At 38.7% G+C, this 21,063-nt stretch overlaps 1 protein-coding gene across 2 annotated transcripts in view; it reads right to left on the bottom strand.

Moving 5' to 3' along the window:
- The window catches only part of Rat1 (5'-3' exoribonuclease 2 Rat1), a 178,871-nt gene that overhangs the window by 76,611 nt on the left and 81,197 nt on the right, over positions 1 to 21,063 (bottom strand). For both annotated transcript variants that reach the window (XM_067082928.1, XM_067082917.1), the window contains exons 12-14: positions 20,423 to 20,579; positions 2,408 to 2,484; positions 1,557 to 1,811 (exon numbers count right to left, since the gene is read on the bottom strand). In XM_067082928.1, the coding sequence (XP_066939029.1) occupies positions 1,557 to 1,811; positions 2,408 to 2,484; positions 20,423 to 20,579 (489 nt within the window). The remainder of the gene's footprint in view (positions 1 to 1,556; positions 1,812 to 2,407; positions 2,485 to 20,422; positions 20,580 to 21,063) is intronic.

Genomic DNA, 21,063 nt, shown 5'->3' on the forward strand with positions numbered 1-21,063 from the left:
AACATTAATTGTGTTTCTAAAGCTCCTGTGGAGTTATACCTACTCAGATATTCACTACAGCAATAACTCATGAGTAAATAGCAATAATGTAAATGCATTACAGCAATTAGCATTAAAGATCTGCCAATACTTATTTGTTTAATGGTGTTATATCACCTTGCTGCATTATAAGAGGACACTGTTGAAGCATCCATTCTTCCAAGACGACAAATGGCAGTTAACTCTTCACTCTTAGCTAAATTTGATAACTTCAATAATTAAAAGTTAGTTTCTCTGCATCTTACACTGAACTAAATTGAAAGGTAAATTTAATCACATTATCATCCTTTCATCACAACAACCACTCTGTGATGAAACTCATAATTCACAAAATAGGTTCCAATTTTTCAACAACTCTGCAAAGTAACACTCTCAGCACTTCAATATTAGAATGTTATGCTATAGAACATCACTTGCAACCTTTTACTGCTTATAACATTAGATGGAACAAGATACATTTGTCTTTGGTAACACCAAAGACCAAAAGCACATTACTAAACAATCATTTTCTATGTGCAGAAAGAAAAAATCAATCAGGTCTGACCAAAATGTATAACCAGACTGAGCAGAAATAGGAAGATAAAACAGAACTTGTAGAGCTTCCCACTGAAAGGTTTCTCTTCTTTTATTTCCAAACTACATTATTAAACTCCATCATTACTGAAAGACTTGTTTTACATACATATATAAATTATTATTATTATTATTATTATTATTATTATTATTATTATTATTATTATTATTATTATTATTATCATTATTGATATATTATTATTATTATTATTATTATTACTATTATTATTTTATTATTATTATTATTATATAACTATAGTCATTGGGACATAAAGAAACTTTGACATTATCTACTGTGTGCCAGGCAAGGCACCCATGTAGGGGGTACCATTTAGAGCATACCTCAAGAGAGACGCGTACTAAAGTTCTTTGCAACATCCTTTTAACCCCAGGTGCTCTGCTTTCTGCCTCTCAGTTTTCAAGGAATTCCTTAGGTCTCTTGCTGCTTAGCTATTCTACATTAACTTTTTCCCATTCTAACTCTCATTCAAGAACAAGTCCTTTGGGTGAGTCTTATGAGTCCAGAAACGTGACTGTGTGGTCCTGCTTAAATTAATTTATAACACTATACTATACTATACTATACTATATTATACTATACCATGCATGGCATACTGTATGACACTTTTTTTCATAAATGCACGCAGTTATTCCATATCCAAAGCATCCATGGTCAACAAACAAAAACCGTAGAATAAAATAGTTTTTACAACAATCCCACCTAATCTTTAATATGAATAATAAGGGCTTTACTAAACTGTATAAAAAAATAGAATTTCCTGACGAATGTCATAAGAAATAATACCTATACAGTACCAAAATACCTTAGAAGAAATAGAATTTCCTGGCAAATGTCACAGGAATAATAACTATACCAAAATACCTTTCAAGAAGTCTTTTGAATTACTTAAAAAAAAAAACACTGAAAAAATCTCACAACTTACCCTAGAGCTCTATGACCAGCAGCGCCAAGGGATGCTTGAGGCAAATTTCTGCTGAAGCCGATCTGTGGACGATAACTTCCAGGAGGACCTGAGCCTACATTATCTCCCTTCAGTACACGTGGTGGGGGTTCTGCATTTTCAAGTTTCCTTGATGGGAAGACAAAGCCCTCAGGATATGATGGGTCCCGAAATCTGACTGTGACAACCTGGTTATCTCTGATAAGAGGTAAACCCTGGACTGGAGCTTGCAATACGCTGAAAATAAATTCATACTTTGGTACAAAACATTTTACAAATGAACATTACGGAAAAATTCTTAAACACAAGGAGTTAAGGGCCTAAATTAGCTATGACAACATTCTGAACATTAACAAAAACTCTAAACACAAAAACATAACCAACCACCAATTCCTATGCTATACAATTGTTTAGTTCTCATTTCTCACAGTAACACTTATACATGATTGCATTTTCTCAGCCACGTTAATTTCCTAATTGATGGGGTAAAGCAAAACTTTTGTGAATTAGGAAAAATTCAACACATAATGCCACCAACAAACTATATTTATGCCTAATGTAAGCAAACCATTCCATTTGAAATTGTGGGTAATCTGGATAAAGTTTGTGTTTCTACTAAATTTTAACTCTAATCTAGATTTATACTCTCCTCTTGGCTAAAAGTCATCAAGGTCTATATTTTTGCTAATAAACTGTTTTCCATACAAGAAAGCTATTTCAAAAATGACCAAAACAGCAATTACACAGATACTGTATAAAGATATTGGTAGTAAGAATCCAGAAGTTTTACAAATTTCTAGCCATACAAGCTGTATTGGAAAGACAGCACTTACCCATTTGGTTCAACAACATCACCAGCCAACAAAACTTTCCCTTGTACACCTTGGTATTCATCACCACTGATAGGAACCTAGAAATAAAAAAGATAAGAGTATATCTATTACAAACACTTTTGTGCATTAAGCAGCAACAGTTACTATAAAAAGCTAAAAATTTTAATGTAAAGCACAGGGGTTTAATTTCATCTTTCTATCTGAAAGAAGACTACAAATTCATGCTGAATTCAGCTTCCCAAAAAACTACCAAAAAATAAAAATAAATATTTAAATCTATCATTTAAAAAATATATAATAACACAAAAGCATGTTTTCTAATATAAAACCATCAATCATAAGACCATTTCTGTTCAAGTTTTCCAAGTATCACCACCCTGTTGTATCAAGAACAATACATCAGTGCTGTATATTTTACAATTAATGGGTTTGTACCGAAAAAATTTAATAATCAGATGACAGAATCACAAAATAGTTGGAGAAAAACATATACAGTGGAACTGAGGAAACAAGACAATGTTAAGAAGCCATCTTCAAGATGTATGAGGGTCAGGTATAGACAAAGTCTGCCTTCCACATTATCATTTCATAAAGTTGGCGATGTTAAAATAACGAACTGTACTCAGCAGAGAAAGACCTGCAAACTCAAGCACCCCTGATGTTTGGGGTGTACTGCAAGGTCATAACGCAGTAGTAACATCCTTTTTATCCAATGTTACAGGACTAGCCAGTTATTTGGGGGGGGGGGGATTTTTTTTTATTTACTGTACTGTGAGAGGCTAAATAATTTGTGCCAAGAAAGTACATACGCCAATTTGGCACTAAAATTCCAATTTAAACTGGATGTTTTTTACCCTTTCCAAATAAAAAAACAGAACATTTCAAAAGACTAAGCCTCCAACACCAAATGCTCTGCAAGAGTGAAATTAATGTGTGGGCCTTTAAATTTACAAGACCAAATCTTAAGGTAAATAATGTTTAAAGAATATAAATTTGCATAATAAAATTTATCATTTGGATACTTACCTACTTTTAAAGTTGGCTTATATCTCCACGCCGATAGGCGAGTCAGTATTCAAACAAAAGAAGATTGCTTGGCTCAACTGGAAGACTGTCTAGCTCACATGTTCTCCACCAAATGTGTTTGAATGTTTTACTCATCAGAATTCTCCTTGACAGCCCATTAAGTGTGGTGAGGCTGGGTGGGGTCTACTTTAATGCTTTGGTAAGTATCCAAATAACAAATTTTATTATGAAAATTTATATTGTTTGGGATGAATCTTACCTACGGTTAAAGTTAGCTCATTCCCACATTTGAGAAAAAGGATGGTGGGTAGTGCAGCTAGACAAATTCTGCTCAACCAAGCGAGCTAAGAGCTTACTGTATGAAACCCAAAACATTCTTACCTGATCTGGAATCCTTCCTGGATAATACTGTTGCCAGAAGGTGGATTCCATTTAGGGTGCAAGGCTCTAATGTGTGTGCAGTCAAGAGCAGCCTTGTAAAGAAAACTGCTTCACCTTTGGTCAGAATAAATAGAAGCAGTGGTGGGACACCCCTGTGCTTGAGTCCAAAAGCCCAAAAAACCAGAGTCAACTACAAATAAATACCTATGATACAAAGTTACGCTCCTGAACAACAAATGTACCTTCATACTCCCTAGAAAACCAACATCCAGGACTAAAATAAAGAGTCTAAAAGATTGCTCTTTCAAGACTTTACCTGCTACTACCAGCAAGCTAAGGGCTTTACAATTTCCTAACACAATTTCTACATCTTTAAGATAACTTACTTCCACTGTGCGGCATTAATGATGTCCTCAAGTGACAAATTCTCCAAAACACTAAATGAAGTAGCAACTGCTCTCACACTATGAAAATTATTACGACTCATTCAGAATAAGTAGAGCATTTCAAATCCTAAGTGTTATCCTATAGCATAAACGACTCAAAACTTACTAACCTAATCGTAGCCTAAGTCTTATACTACGACACCCAGGTTACTTCACTCAAGTGTTATTCCAAATTGCACTTAAATCACTGCATTGAGTTGTGTATATTAATCTAAAACATAAGCAATATAAACTTTGTTGGCACATTCAATGTTCCTAGCTTGAATTACAGTAGAATAAGATTGGCATGAGCACAAACCCTACTTCGTAACCCTCATCCAAAGCACACCTCAAGAAACTCTCCTTACATTAAGATATGCATATCTCCTAAAGGAAGATATGCATATCTCCTAAAGGAATTTCCCCAAATGAACTGTAAGATGAAAAGGAATACTTAAGTGGATTTGAAGGCACCGACAACTATGGCTGCATTCCCTTTTCTTGAGTCCCTACTTGATCTACACTGCATCAAGGCTGTGATGAGACTGACTCTCACAACCGCCACCGACCAACATCAAATGTTAGACTAACTATTGGATAAACAACCTATGCCGAGTAGTTGTTGCACTATTACATTATGACATACAATTAATACACTAAACAGCCAAAATAACCCTTTTATTACTAAATATAAACAGAACAAAATAATATCCTTCTTCTCACATAATCATTTCCACTTTACGTAAATTTAAAAAGAATACATAAAATCGTACCACAACTTGCAGAAAAGTACAATCTCTCTTGTCGAAGTTTCGACAAAAATATTTACCTTCAATAAAGGTAAGAGATCTGGATTTAGTTTTTCATGCGCTAGTCTTAAATGCTTATTAAAAAAAAAAGGCATCGCATTCTTAGACAACGGAGTGTTAGGTTTTCTAACCCCACAAAATACATATTCTGCCCCTTACAGGCTTTAACCTATCTAAATCAATTTTAACTGTCCTAACAGGACTGAGTAGAGCCTCGTCTTCATTCCCCACCAAAGAGATTAAATTTGTAATCCTTACTGTTCTCAATAGTAGCTTAGCCCTGACATCATTCTTAGCCCTTAACAAAGGCACACATGATAAAACGGCATCTCCTTTACAAAAGCCTACCTAACTGGAGATTTTTTTGGTCCCTAGCACTACTATAACAGTGTCTTCATGGTCAGAAACTTATAAGAAGCAGGTTCCAAAGGTTCATATGGATTGGCATATAAAAATTTTAAAACTATGTACTAGTTCCACAAAAGAGACTGATACTGAACTCTGGGGACTTCAATCTCAAATGACCTCAACATCTCAAGGTCTGGGTCATTAGAAATATCCAATTGCACATGATGCAGAACTGAGGAAAGCATGGATCTATACCCTCAAATAGCAGCTACAGAAAGATTCTTACAACAGTTCAACCTCTTAAATCCGGGAGCCATGGGACCACGCCACTGCCGGACCACAGAAAATCCCAGAATATAGAATACATCCCTAACAAAATGAAACCCCTATGAAAACATTGTTTTAAATTCCACATACAAATAACCTAGTTGCCGACTTAGTCTACTACTTGACTAAGTTCTGACACCGCTTTTTATAATTTTGTTACTCATATATTTTTATTTTATCATTTAATAACTTCATACTGTATAATTTTCTTTAAACTAATATACTTTATTTAACACATTTAGCCTGCATTTCAGAGTTAGCCTACCCGTAAGTCAACTACTTAACTTTTCTCAGAATCTGCAGAATATTACCGGTGACTTTCGGCTCTTAAATTTACTATCTTCATACTTATTGCTAATAGCTTCTTTGTCATTTATTTTGATTGTAAAGGGTAATGAAATGACAAAAATAAAGAATGAATTTTGGTGATCACTCAGTGTACTGTGACACTTCGCCATCAAAATGTAAACAAAGCACACCATCTTCTATTGATGAAAATGAACGCTAAACATTCACTTACTAGAGAAACATTTTCTAGCATAGATAGATTTATGCTTGTGCTTCTTACCTCTAGCATCATCTGATTTCATGATTGCTGTATCGAATGGGTAAATAGCCCATACAGCTATATAAAAGATATTATCAAAACCGCATCACCTATAAGTCTTTCATGCACTCTAAGAGTAAAGATTTCTAGCGTTGCCAAATTTTTCAGTTTTGATTAAAAGTTTTGACTTGGTGGAGCCTTCTCAAGTGGAATCTTTGAAAAAATATATATATTCATTTAAAGTTAATATCGAAAACATACATGACTTCACACATTTTCATTAATAACAATTATTTTCATAAAAACAAACGATACATAGCCAAATTTTTGCTATCGGGAAGTTGTAAACAACGTGTGGCAACGCCCTCATGGCCACCCAACGAAACTAATGGCGGCTGATTCAAAATCAAGCAGAACCATGTGAGTTTCCAGACCACAGAATGCTGGTTTTAAGAGGTGTGACTGTAATCTAAAAATCAAAAGGACTTGATGTTGTCCATAGAGGTATGGGTGCCGGAAATCCCTCTAGAACAACACTAGGAGCAGTAAACAAAGAACTGCCTCTGATACAAGCCCAAGGTTGTTGCTTGTCTTGACTTAAGGATAAATCTCCAAGATACTTGAGAAAACCCCCTCACTCTGAGGAGACAGTCAGGAGTCTCCAAGCAGTTAAGTGTAGCATGCGAAGCTTTAGTGGAACCGCATGGAACTCGGTTGTCTGAGCAGATCCTTCCTCAACGGAAGAATACGAGGGAGATCCACCGAAAGAGCTAGAAGGTTCGGAAACCATTGTCTCTGATACCACCTAAGTACTACTGGAGTCATTCTGCAATGGTTTGATTCCTGAAACTTGTTCAGCACTTTCCTTATTACTGCAAAAGGGGAAAAGTGTAATTATCTAGGTTGGACCAATCTTGAAGAAATGCATGTACTGCCCAAGCCTGAGGGTCCTGGCATAGAGAACAATACACTGGTAGTTTCTTGTTCATCAATATTGTGAATTAGTCCACATTTGATGCTTCCTACAAACTCCACAGCAACTGGCAAACTTGCAGATGTAACACCCTTTCTGTGGGTAGGACTAGTCCTTTCCTGCTCAACTGATCCGCCAAAACATTGTCTTTCCATATAATAAACTGTGGAACCAAAACTATGTTCCCAGCTTTGGCCAAAAGAAGCAACTTCTCTGCTACCAGAAACACTGACTTCGATCTCGTGCCGCCCTGGTTTCTGACGTATGCCAAAGAGGTGGTATTGTCTGAAAATACTGCTATGACCTTTCCTCTTGCTAGGTGTTCACACTGAAGGAGAAGCTTCCATACAGCCAACAGTTCGAGATTATGTGCTTATGTGCAACTCTTTCTCTTGTGGCGACCATATCCTGGACATCTGATGACCTCCCAGGCATGCTCCCCAGCCTGTCAATGATGTGTCTGAAAACAAGGTGAGGTCTGGGTTCATTACCCAGGGATGACCCTGTCCCCAGTCTCTGATGATCCTTCCACCACACTAACATCTCCCAAAGACTTAATGGGACCAAGACTAAACGGGAGTCTGGCAGAGACTTTTTGTCCCAAGTTTCTCTCAAATAAAGCTGAACTGGCCACATCCCGAGCCTTGCTAACCTGACAAGTTTTTCCAGAGATGTCATGTGTCCCAGCAGAGATAGCCATTGTCTTGCTGGAAGCTTCCTTGAGGGCTGAAATTCTCCTGGAATTGTTAAGAAATTGTCTATTCCTTTCTCTGATGGAAAAGCCTGAAAACTGTGAGAGTCTATCCTCATACCAAGACAGAGAATGGATTGAGTTGGAATCAGGGCAGACTTATGGTAAATGATCATAATGCCCAGCAACTGAGCCAGGCAAAGTAACAGATCCTTGGCCCTCAGAATTCCAATGAAAGACTTGGCCAACATTAGCCAGTCGTCTAAATAGAGCAGAAGTCTCACTCCTAGAAGGTGACACCATCCCCCTAATGGCGCTAAAATTCTCATGAACACCTTAGGTGCTGTACACAGGCAGAAGCAAAGTGCCCTGAATTAAAATGTCTTCCTGGCAAACACAAATCACAGGAACCTGCGTGACTGAGGATTTATCGTAATGTGGCAATAAGCTTTCTGCATGTCCACTGATATCATCCAGTCATTCTTCTGAATTGCTGCCAGCTCTTTCTAAAGCATAAGCAGCTTTTCCCACTAATAAAGAAATGATGGAAAAGCAATTGGAGACAACATCAAAGGGATAGGAGACAGAAAAGGAATTACATAGCTTTCCTTCAGTACCTCCACCACGCCACCCAATGTTCTGCTCCCAAGTCTCTCAAAACATGCCAGAAGGCCTACAGTCGGCCTCCTACTGGAACCTGAGGACATAAATCTTCATTTCTTTCTAAAAACCTTAGTAGCTTTGCTATTACCAAACCCTGATATGGACCTACAAAAGGTCTTAGCAGCCAAAGACGAGTCCTGAGACGATGAGGAACGAATCTTAACTGGAGAGCCAGAAGGAAGACAAGGATCAGGCCTTTTCATGCTTGCCTTAAAGACTGTCTGATAAGCTCCTATTTTCCTGTACAGAAATATCCTCCCTTATTGCCTTAGACGGGTTAAGAAGGAGATCCAAGGGGAAACCATAACTGCTGCCACTTTTGAGTAGGAGAGACCCTAGATGAAAGATAAGAGCACTATTGTTCTCTCTTCTTCAAGACCAAGTTAGAGAAAGCATAAGAACATTCACCTGCCATGTCCTATTGAAACAGCCTTGTCCGGGCAAGTCAAAAATTCTAATGACTCCACCCAAGCTCTGATACCCACTGGCACCAGAAAGTCCTTCAGTTGGCACAGAGAGGCGGCAATAGCAGTAAGCGAAAGCTCAGCAAAAGACAAGACTTCAATACAGTAATTCTAAACAAAGATTTGGACAGTCTCTGCCTCTACATTAGACCAAAGCACCTTGCCAATCTCATGAGCTCTTCTCTTCATAGGATTGAGGCAAGCAAAGAAATCAGAATTGTCAACCAACCAAAAACAGTTTAAGCGCCGATAACACGCCTGTGTCGTAAGAAGCTACTCTCCACAACTTCATAAAACCAGGAGGACTAGAGCTGGCTGGCTTGAAGGAAGCTTTATGCGCCAGAATAAGAGATATTTCATTAAAACGTGCTTTAACTGAAGGAGAAAGCTTGGGCTTCTTCAAAGACTTAACGGTGCCAAAATTCTAGAAGATAACAGAGACCTAGTCTCTACAGAACTTCTTTCCTCCACCACATGAGGATAAAGAGAAGCGCAACACTCCAGCAAACGCCAAAAGACCTAAGGAGACTTCTGACTTAAAACTCCTCTTCCACCAGCTGCCGAGTCGGGGTGACAGCAGCCGACTCCTCACAACGAAATTCCAACTGGATGGAAGGGGAGACTGTAGGAAAAGTAGTCTGAGGCGACAGAAGTTGGCAAAGCAGAAGACAAGGTGCCACCATGCATCTATTTCACTCTCTTAAGTAAGAACAACTGTTTATCTCTCTCTCTCTCTCTCTCTCTCTCTCAAGTATTACTGTTTCTCTGTATGCCTTTACTGGTGCAGTAGATAATTTTAAATCGATCTAATTTTACCTGTACCATCTACAAACTATAAATATGCTGTTCTAAAACATAGAGACATAGAGCATTTCAGAACAAAGAGAAAGAGATAGAATAAAGCCTTTAAAAACGAGGCTGAGAAGACTTTAAAAATAGATCAGTGTGGAATGGGAGAGAAACTGTGTACTAATCCTCCTCTCTCCTATAATTTTACGTCAACAATTTATTTCTTTTAAGGGTAATGTATTAACCCCCATAAACGCCTAGCCTCTATTTACAAAAACGTCCTATGCCGGCAGCGTTAGGGTGAGTTAAGCGCCAAGCAGAAAGTTTTTCAAAAAATCACAACATGTAGTTTTTAAGATTAAGAGTTCATTTTTGGCTCCTTTTTGTCATTGCCTGAAGTTTAGTATGCAACATCATAAATGAAAAAAATATTATCATATATAAATATTGAAATATATGACAGCAACAAAAATTTTCATATATAATTTTATATAAATCGCTGTGAACAAAAGAGTTAAAAAAACGGAGTTATTTTGTTTTTCTTTGTATTGTACACTAAAATGCAATGATTTTTGGTATATAACAAATTGTAAAATGATCAAAGCAACACAGAGAAAATATTATCACAAAATGATGGCGAATTAAGAACGCTGGACGTAAAACGTTTTTCAAAAATTCACCATAAATCAAAATTGTGCTAGAGACTTCCCGTTTGTTGAAAATGGGCTTAATTGATTGAATATTACTAAACTGTAAGTGTTTAGCTTACAATTGCAGTTTCGACAATTTAGGTCCGAGTTAATGTTGACCAAAGTAGAATTTTTCTATTTATCGTGGATTTATATGAAAATATTTCAAAACTGATAAAAACTACAACCATGAGTTTTCTGTTGTATTGTACATGAAATTAAAAACATTTTCATATATAAAACTTTATGTAACGACTAATATAAACGGTGCAAATTAGCCGACAACGTGATCAAAAATTCTAGATGTTCAGCAGAGTTACCACGCAGACATAAGGAAAATGTTTTTCAAATTCACCATAAATCGAAATATTGTGCTAGAGACTTTAAATTTATTAGAAAATGAAGGTTAAATCGATTGAATATTACTTAGAATGTGAGTTTTAGCTACAATCATGCGTTTTGACCATCTCGATTAGAGTTAAAGTTGACCAAGGTTGAAATTTTGGCAGTTATCATGATTTATGTGAAAATATTTCAAAACTGATGAAAGCTACAACCATGAGCTATTTTCTGTTGTATTCTACATGAAATTGCACACATTTTCATATATAGAAGTTTATGTAACGACTAATGTAAACGATGCAAACATTACGACAACGACAAAAGAATTTCTGAGATGTTCGGCGGTTACCGGCGCGCAGACGTGGAAAAAGTTTTTTTTTTCAGAAATTCACCATAAATCGAAATATTGTGCTAGAGACTTCCGTTTGTTGCAAAATGAAGGTACATGATTGAATATTACTAGAATGTAAGAGTTTTAGCTTATAATTGCGTTTTTTACCATTTCGGTAGAGTTAAAGTTGACTGAAGTTGAAATTTTGGCAGTTACGTGATTATATGAAAATATTTCAAAACTGATAAAAGCTACAACCATGAGTTATTTCCTATTGTATTCTACATGAAATTACATACATTTCCATATATACCAACTTTATGAAACGACTAATATAAAACGGTGCAAACATTACGACAACATGATGAAAAAGAATTTCTGGCGCAGACGAAGGAAAAAGTTTTTTCAAAAAATTCACCATAAATCGAAAATATTGTGCTAGAGACTTCCAATTGGTTGCAAAATGAAGGTAAATGATTGAATATTACTAGAATTTAAGAGTTTTAGCTTACAATTGTGTTTTTACCATTTGGTCCAGTCAAAGTTGACCGAAGGTTGAAATTTTAGCAGTTATCGTGGTTTATGTGAAAAATATTTCCAAACTGATAAAGCTACAACCATGGGTTGTATTTGTTGTATTTTACATGAAATGCGACATTTTCATATATAAAACTTTATGTAACGCTAATATAGAATAGTGCAAAAATTACTTACAAAATGACGAAAGAATTCTGAAATTTTTCGGGCCGAAGTTACCGCATGGGCGTGAGGTTTTTTCAAAATCACCATAAATCAAATATTGTGCTAGAGACTTCAATTTGTTGCAAAATGAAGGTACATGATTGAAATATTACTAGAATGTAAGAGTTTTAGCTACAATTGCGTTGACCATTTCCTGGTTTCGTAGTCAAAGGACCGAAGGTTGAAATTTTTGCAGTCGACGACGGGTACATTCACTTGGCACCCAACAGACAATTTTAGCTTCCATATGATACCGTCCAGGTGTTTAAGGGTTAAGCTTAACTTTAAAATGAAATTACAGTAACTTTAATTTCATTTAAAGATTAGTTTAATACTGAATTTCTATCTTTTGATATCTAACGTAAGAATAACGTTTTCTCTCTCTCACCCTATGCTATCCTCTCTGTCTCTATAATAATTCCTAAATAATTTAACTTGATATTTCAAGTAAGGACAATTCTCTCTCTCTCTCTCGGTCTGCAATAATTGATAAAAATTTTTACCTCTGGCACGGACACCTCTCTCTCTAATTAGCGCCACACATTTTTACAACTTATTATTTCTTTGTAATGCCTACTCTGTAAAAGTAGATAGTTTAAATTGATCTAATTTACCTGGTACTATCTGACAACTGTAAATGCACTAGTATGGCAAATATGTTCTAAAACATAGAGACATAATAATTAAGAGTTGTATTAGTGCAAATAAAAAACATGGTTTTTTCAGAAAAACCATTTCAGAACAAAGAGAAAGAGACATAGAATGAAGAAGTTATTAAAAAGAGATTGAGAAGACTTCTAAAAATAGATCAATGGTAGGAGACAGAAATTTCTCCAACTCTATTTTTTGTCAACCATTTATTTTTTATGGGTAATGTATTAAGCTAATTTTAAATGAAATTACAGTAATTTTAATTTCCATTTAAAAGTTAGCTGAATAATTTGGGAGCATGATTAGGGTCACATTTAGTGTTTAAACTTTGAAATAAGCATTTATTTACATTTTAGAGACCGTACAAACTTAGGGTGAAAATTACGCCTTAAAGTGTAGGGGTTCTGGAACCTAACCTCGTAAAAGTTTGCGTATGACTGTACTGGAAATGACTTAGCAGAAAACCTCATTGTATTTTGTGCCTTATGTCCATGAGAGGAGACAGGTGGGCTCCGATTCTGTAATTACTTGCAAAGTATTTTTGAAACTTAATTTTATCATGAAAATGACATTTTCATATAAGTAATTTACCAAGTAATTACATAGCTGAATCCCATACTGAATGGGGGTGGGATACATGGACATATTCTATTCCTAAACATCAAGTCATGGTAATGACTTTGACATATAAAATTTGCTAACACTGAAACAATGCTTGTCATTTCCTTACCTGGTAAGAGAGCTACTGCAGGTGAATACTGCCTCTGGTTGGTACTCATCTTAACCTGTAGTGGCGTGGAAGTTGAGCTGTAGGTCGCCTCTACTCAAGTGGGAGCTTTGCATTGTAGGACAGGCCTGATCACTTGCAAAGCATACATAAGTGCCCTTGCCCTGGGTGCAGTAACAATATAAAAGACAACCAGACAACACTTTCACCTACACTGAAAATGCCACAACCCACCCACTGAGACTGGTGGGTAATCCAGGCACGCTGAAATTTCTGGCTCCAGAAAAAATCACACACCTTACTAAGGCAAAAATGATAGTAGGAGAAAAAGAGATTTCCATGCTTCCTCACCCAATACCATGCCAGCCACTGATAATGGCCACAAGGTACTGCAACTTTCAAACACTGTTTCAACTTCTTTCAAACAGTGAGACGCGAAGACCAGTTCACAATTCCAGAAGGCCAACTGCAAAATGGAAGTGTGCCTCAGAAATTAAGTGTTTCATGAAGGACAATGCATTCTCGGTCAGAGGGCGAGACAGGTTCTTGACAGAGCACCAGAGGTTACTGGATGGTCCTCTGACCTTCTTGATCCTGCTCATGAAATACCTTAAGGCCCTGGCAGGACAAAGAGCCCTCTTCTTTCTCAGAGCCCAGGGTCTTAATGGAGAAAAAATGGGGCCAGGGCTTGGAAGATTCCTCGTTCTTGGTTAAAATCCTGGGTAAAGTAGCAAACTGCATCCCCTCATGAAAACTAAAACCCTACCCTTTATCGATGGCTTGGAACTCACTTATATGTTAGCAGTAGCCAAGGCCACGAGGAAGAGTATTCCAAGTAGGATTTCTTGGAGAAGAGGAATGAAGGGGTTCAAAAGAGGGACCTATCAGCCACTTCAGCACTACATCCAGGCTCCAGGAAACCGGATCTTCCTTTTTTTGTTTAGACGTATCAGAGAAATTGACGCAGTCGTTAAGAACCGGGATTGACGCAAAATTCTGGATCCCTGTGTTTAAACACTGAGCTAAATACAGCTCGATAGCCCTTAACGGTGGAGGATGGGAGATTCCTAGATCTCCTAGGATAGAGAAGGAAATGTGCAATTTGGGTCACAGACTCTCAGATAAAGAGACATTGAGTATGAGACACCAGCTTCGGAAAATCGCCCATGTAGCCTGAAACACACGGCTAGGAAATCAACGCCTGCTGCATCCTGCAATAGCCTCTGCAGAGCGTCTGGAAAACCCTTGTGCTCTGACAAGCTTCCGGGCAGTCTGAAGCCTGTCAGGGCAAGAGCGGACAACCCTTTGGCATCTCTTAAAGTGAGTAGACACGGTTTTTTGGGGAAGGAGTCTCAGAAAGATCACCAACAACCATAGCAGGTCCTGGAACCATTTTTTCATGGGCCAGAACAGGGTAAGAAAGTCATCAAAACGTTGCGATGAGCCCAAGACTTGAAGGGCGGAAAGGCATAGTGGTCCAAGTGGGACCAATCTTGTATGGCATATGTTGCCCATGCTAGAGGGTCCGGGGCCAGAGAACAAAAGTGAGGTGGCAAACAGGTCCAATATCAGCCAGTCCCATAGTATCGCAGATTCTGACATACCAGAGGATCCAGGACCCACTTGGTGGGAAGGACCTAATTTTTGATGGCTCAGTTTGTCCGCCAGAATATTTAGTTTGTTCTGAATAAATCAAGTAACTAAACTCACTCGATTTGATCTGTCCACAGTAGAAGGTCTCTTGCTGTCTGGCAAAGAGAAAATGAGTGAATACTGCCTCGCTGTCATATGTATGTTAGGGCTGTGGTATTGTTTGAATGGACTACCACAGTCTTGTTGTGAACTAGGGTCGTGAGTGAATTGTTTTCAGCTCTCTGACGATGTGAAGGTTCTGTTCTTCTGGCGACCACATCCAGTTAACTTCCCAATTCCCCAAGAGGATTCCCCCAACCTAAAACCAAGGAGTCTGAATAGAAGTCTAGGTCTGGGCTCAGAGGGTGAAGGGACTTTCCTTCTGAAAGTTTACAGTCGGACCGCCACCATGTCAGTCTGACTTAATCTCTGGGATGATGGAAAACGTGTAGGTGTCAGGCTGTGTTTCCCTGTCCCAGTTGACCTTGAGGAAGAATCGCAACTCACATGAGAAGTTTGCCTAACTTGACGAACGTCTTGATGGACGACAGAGTCCCAAGTAGGGTCGTCCACTGATGGGCCAAGCAAAACGAAGGGGCTAGAAACTTGTGGACCGTATGAAGGCACCTGGCAATTCTCTTGGCAGACGGAAAGGCCCAAAAAGTCCAAGATTTGAGACTCATCCCCAAATAGAGGGTCTCTTGCGATGAGGCCAACTGGGACTTCTGAAGGTAGATGATAATTCCCAGTTCCTGAGGGAAGAGATGTTCCAGTCCTTCGTGCACTTCTCCCTTGAAGGGGATCGAAGATGCAAGTCGTCTAGATATACATTGACGTTTATGCCTATTAAATGAAATCATTTAGCTTTATGAGTGAGGACTAAAGTGAACACTTGAGGCGCCATAGAGGCCAAAGCAAAGAGCCCGAAACTGGAAGATTTAGTTGGCGCTGGGGGGGTCCGACAAGAGACAGGTGTTGAGACAGGGGGCTCCTGAGAGAGTGTCCTGGAAGATGAACCTTATTTACTTTCTGGAGTCTGGATGGATGGGGAAGTGGAAGCATGAGTCCTGCAGCATATCCAAGGTTATTATCCAATCACCCAGGTGAATGGATGAACAGACTGACTGGTTCGTCTCCATCTGAACTTCGTCTGTCGGACGAAGAGATTGAGGGCGCTTACGCTGAGACTGGTCTGCAACATTGGTGACCACAAACAGACAGTAGTACAGGCCCTCTGAGTAGATGTCCTTGACTTCTTCTATGGTTCTCTTTCGAAGGACAGAAGACACCTCCTCCGAAAGGGCCGAAAGCTTTTTCGAGCCTCTTGAGTAGGCTGTCAAAACAATGGGAGAAAAGACCAAAGGAGGGGCTCTCCATGAACAGAAGGGAGTAGTCCTCCTCAAGAACCTGACAACCCACTGCTCCTGTCCTCTGATACCCACTTCTCCCAAACCGTGAAGACTGGCTCCCACTTGTGCACAGAGGACGTCTTCCTCATTTCTTGGGCAAGGACTTGAGCCCCTCTTGATAGTTCTGGCAGAGAAGCAGACATTGGAGCAGATCCTAGACTGGACTTGGGTTTACTCCCACGAAAGGGATGTTGCTGGAGAGGAAAGACCGTCTTAGGAACAAATGCGGATGAATCCTCAGGGCATTTCGAAGAATGCGCCAGAAGATCCCAAGTCGACTTCTATTGGGCTCTTTTTCTTCAAAACCCCCACTGAGGATTTCGAAGAATGCGCCAGAAGATCCCAAGTCGACTTCTATTGGGCTCTTTTTCTTCAAAACCCCCAAAGAGAAAAGAGCCGCAAGTTCAAGAGAGCCATCCCTGATGGTATTGTCCGCATGAGAAAGGACTCCTAGTCAGTTCGAGAGGAAGTCTCCGACTAAATCATGCGATCTTCAATCTTCTTGGCTAGCGCTCTAACCATCCAGTCCAAGAAACTGAAAGCTTCAAACAACTCAAATAGGTCTTTAACAATTTCGCCAATGAAAACACTAAGCGCCAGGAAGAAGGAGCATTCTGCATAGGAAAGAAACCTCCTACAGTTTAAGTGCGAGGAAGGAAAGACGGACGAGGAAAGCACCATTGTAGGGAGCCTAGGTCTGTCATCTGGATGGCTCCTCTCAGGAAGGTCAAGATAAGTGAGACCAATGGCTAGCTGGAGCCAAAAAAGGGAGGAAAGCTCGCCCGCAAATACTGAAGGAGAGCTGCATAGGCTAGGAGATCTGCGGTCAGAAATGGGTTACTGATGCCCAACAGAAGTACGCTCAGGACAGAAATACTGCGGACTGTGCCCAGCACCTTAAACCGCTAACTGGGCAGTGGAGAAGAGCAGCCAACGTCGCCTGTGTGCCTCTGCAACGGATGAGATGAATCTAGAAAGAACTTCCAAGTCCAGGCTGGAGTCTTGAGAGTCGGATGACAGCTGGTGCACATCCAAGATGCCTGTCTGTCGAAACCTGGGATATTTGTGCAACAGGTTCAACTGAGGGGGTAGCAACCCGTGGGCAAACCACACCGGCCTCCCTTGGACTTCCAGCATGTCTTCTCCCAGGTTTAGGGGAGCAGGACTAAGACCTTCATCTAGGGAACCAGAGGGACAAGAAGCCACCTCTTCCACTTGCATAACACTTTTTCCTGTCAAGAAGCCTTTCAAGTGGCCAATACCAAAACAGGTTTGACTGAGGGGCAATTACCTGTGGGCCAACCCCCTCTGCCTCCATTGGATTTTCAGTATGTATTCTCCCAGGTTCAGGGGAACAAGGCAGTGACCTTGGTCTAAGAGAACCGATGGGACGAGTAGCCACCTCCTCCATTTGCACAACACCATCACTTGCCACTTTGCGAGAAGTGGTACCGTATGAATACGTTTTCCCATAAACGCCTTCAGGGACGCACCTAACTTCACCACTGTATCAAACCTAGACTCTAGACTGGCATTGGCACTGGGTTCGGAAGTGAGGGAACCAGGCACGGGAGTATGTGGATTAAAAGTAGGAGGGCTAGTAGTAGTAGGAGAAAAAATTTGGAGAAAAAATTTGGAAGAGGAGAACAAAGAATAGCAGAGTTATTTTCTAACCTAAGCTAGGGTAGAAATCTAAACTAAGGGAAGCTCGTTTCTCGGCAAATTGTATGAGAATCATATGAAGATTTGATTAATCTGGTTTTGCAACTTTCACTACAATAGCGAAACTATGGATCAAACATAATAATAACCAAAGAACTAATAAAAAATAATCCTGAAAGCTATTAAAGCTTGAAGGATACTCAAATGAGTGATAATATTTCACCAAAATCCAGCTATACAACCGAAAACCAGTAAACAAAAGCTGCAGCAAACCTCCAAAGTTACTCGAGGGCTGGGGAAATCACAATGTTTTCTGCTAAGTCGTTTCCAGTACAGTACTCCCGTTAGTGGGTGGAGCTGTCATTTCCACTAAACAATCGAATAGCTACTGTGCGAGTTGAAACTATAGCTATGTAATTACTTGGTAAGTTACTCATGTGAAAAAAAAATTGTATCAGATTAAAAAAAAAAAAAAAAAAAAACAGGCCCAAGTAAAGAAAAAAATGTCATGTTTTCCCAGTCTATTTTTTTTCTCTTTTATCTAAAAAATGAAGAATAGTATTAGTTATGCACTGAAAAAGGAGACTGTAGAAGGGCAGAGAAGGGAACACAGCACAACCCAAGGCATGGGAAAAAGCTGGTATGAAAGGCCAAAATAGCTTGGGCAGCAGTAGAGAAAGGACTGGACAAGACACAGGTGTAGCCAAAGACAGCAATGTCTGGATATATGGGAGCCATTGAGTATACAAGCATACTCTTGGAGGCAGGGGATAAATAATTCTATTATGAGACATAGGTAAGAAGGGAATATTTTTGACCCAAGCTTTCCATTTTGGGCCAAAAATATTCCTCAAAGCCACAGTGCCTCCAACACACAGGATCTAGAGCAGCCACCAATAAGGAGGAAAAGAGTAATACAAAAATGAAATAAAAAACCTCTCGAACATAGTATGCTGTTAAAACAGAAGATAGCAGATTCTGCAAATCCCTGTCAAGAGTGACTGGCAAACCCTCCAGTGGAGAAAAACAAAGGGATAAAAGGTCCTCCAGAAAGCAGACTTAAGAGAGACAACTGAAGGAGGCCTATAGCAAGATGCAAAGGTTCAAACGCAGCAAGAGGAGGCCTCATCTGAAGATAAGCATTAGGAGTCCTTCCCTGGTGTGGGAAATGACAAGCCACTCACTTGCAAAATGAAGATGAAAGGCATCTTTAACCAAAGAAGACAACTATTCCTTAAATTAAACTATACAAATCTTGTGAATCAAAGCAGGTGAAGACTCAGCCCATTCAGCAAAGGCATAACAAATGAGGGTCCTGAGAAAGGGACAACAAAATTGAGCTGCAGGATTTTCCACTCCAGCCAGCACAAGTCTGCTGTGGCATGATGAAAATGGGAATTTAAATAACAAAACACAAAATCCAATCATGCAAAAAAAATTAAAACAAACTCAGTAAAACCATATTGTTATTATTATTAATCAGAAGATGAACCCCTCATAAAGAACAAGCCCACAGGGGCCACTGACTTAAAATTCAAGCTTCCAAAGAATATGATGTTCATTATGAAGAAGTAAGAGGAGGTAAAGGGAAATACAAAAAGAAGAGATCTCACTTATTAAAAAAGAAAAATAAATTAATAAATCAATAAATAGATTAAAATGTAACTAAGCATAGAACTAAAGTTAATATAACTGAAAGGGGAAAAAGGAAATAAGCTCAAGTAAACTAAACTTGAGCAAAAAAATAAGGACCCCAATAACATTACATTAATAGCAGAAATATAAAAACCACCATCCTTTCAATAACAAGAATGAACTGAAATGGCAGAAAATAAAAAAGCAACTAAGCAAAAATGAACTGAAATAACATAAAATAAAAAAAGTAACTAAGCAAAAACGGAGCTGATTCATAAGCACAGGAGTGCTGACAATGGAATGAAAAAAGGGCATTTGGCTAATCGCAGTTATGAGACTGATGTGATAAAAATAATGAAATGACAATGCATGAGAATGAATAACAGCAAGGCACATGACAAAACTGTGAAGCTGTATGTCCTGGAGAGAAAGCAGCAAAACAAAAGAGGGCAAAGTCACAGAGCTGAATGAGTAGTGATAGCTTGTTGTTGAGATGGGAGAATTTCCTGAACTTGCACAGTGGCTTTTTCTCAACCTGAAAGTTTTGCCTTTTGTGCCTGCACATGTTCTGCAGAGTGAAATGCTATTTTATGATGAATGTGCTGTATTAAAACAGTATGGATATGCACTGTTCATAAACAAATTCTAAGGGTCCAATAAAAAAAGGCTTTGACAATTGTATGTAATAACAAATAAGTTGAACACTAAAAATTCTGTTTCATATCTAGAAGGTGGTGAAGGAATTCAACTTACCTCTGTATCAAAATTCATTCCCATGCGGTACATGTCACACAGCTGAGTATATGCTGAATGTTTGCAACTAACATACAATCGAGCATCACCTCTTTTGTTTCGTCTTGTCTCTTCATCAGTCAGCAATGGGTAAACTTCCTCAAGGGCACGCTTTAATCTGGAAGTAAATGAGTGTAAAATTAAATTATGAAAAAAAACCTTGTGACTCTTTCACTTAATGGGAAGTTTAACTGAGAGCACAATTTTAACACAGAATACGAGAAACCAGAAACTTAAAAACCCATATGTGGCCTTCAATGGTTCCTTTCTACCATCTCACTGTGTATTTTTTTTTTCATTTTAAGTTCTGATGAAGATAACAATTTTGAATAAGCTTTCTTTAATACCTGTCATGGGTAGTGACTATTGTGGCTAAGGAGGGGTACTAAAAAAAAAAAAAAATGTTCTTTAGTAAGAGTTTGTTGTGCTGATGTCAAGTCTGATGTCACCCCAAGTAAGTCTTTACCCGTCAGCGTTGCATGTCATCCCTTCATAATCCCATGTGGTCTGCAATGAAACTTTCTGATAAATTTGATGCCTGGTGATACAAGACTTCGTCTCATCTTCCAGAAGCTGCCAGTCAGACATGAATGGATGAGCAG

Source organism: Macrobrachium rosenbergii, chromosome 3 (assembly GCF_040412425.1).
Source record: "Macrobrachium rosenbergii isolate ZJJX-2024 chromosome 3, ASM4041242v1, whole genome shotgun sequence".
NCBI classification, from domain to species: Eukaryota; Metazoa; Arthropoda; class Malacostraca; order Decapoda; family Palaemonidae; genus Macrobrachium; species Macrobrachium rosenbergii.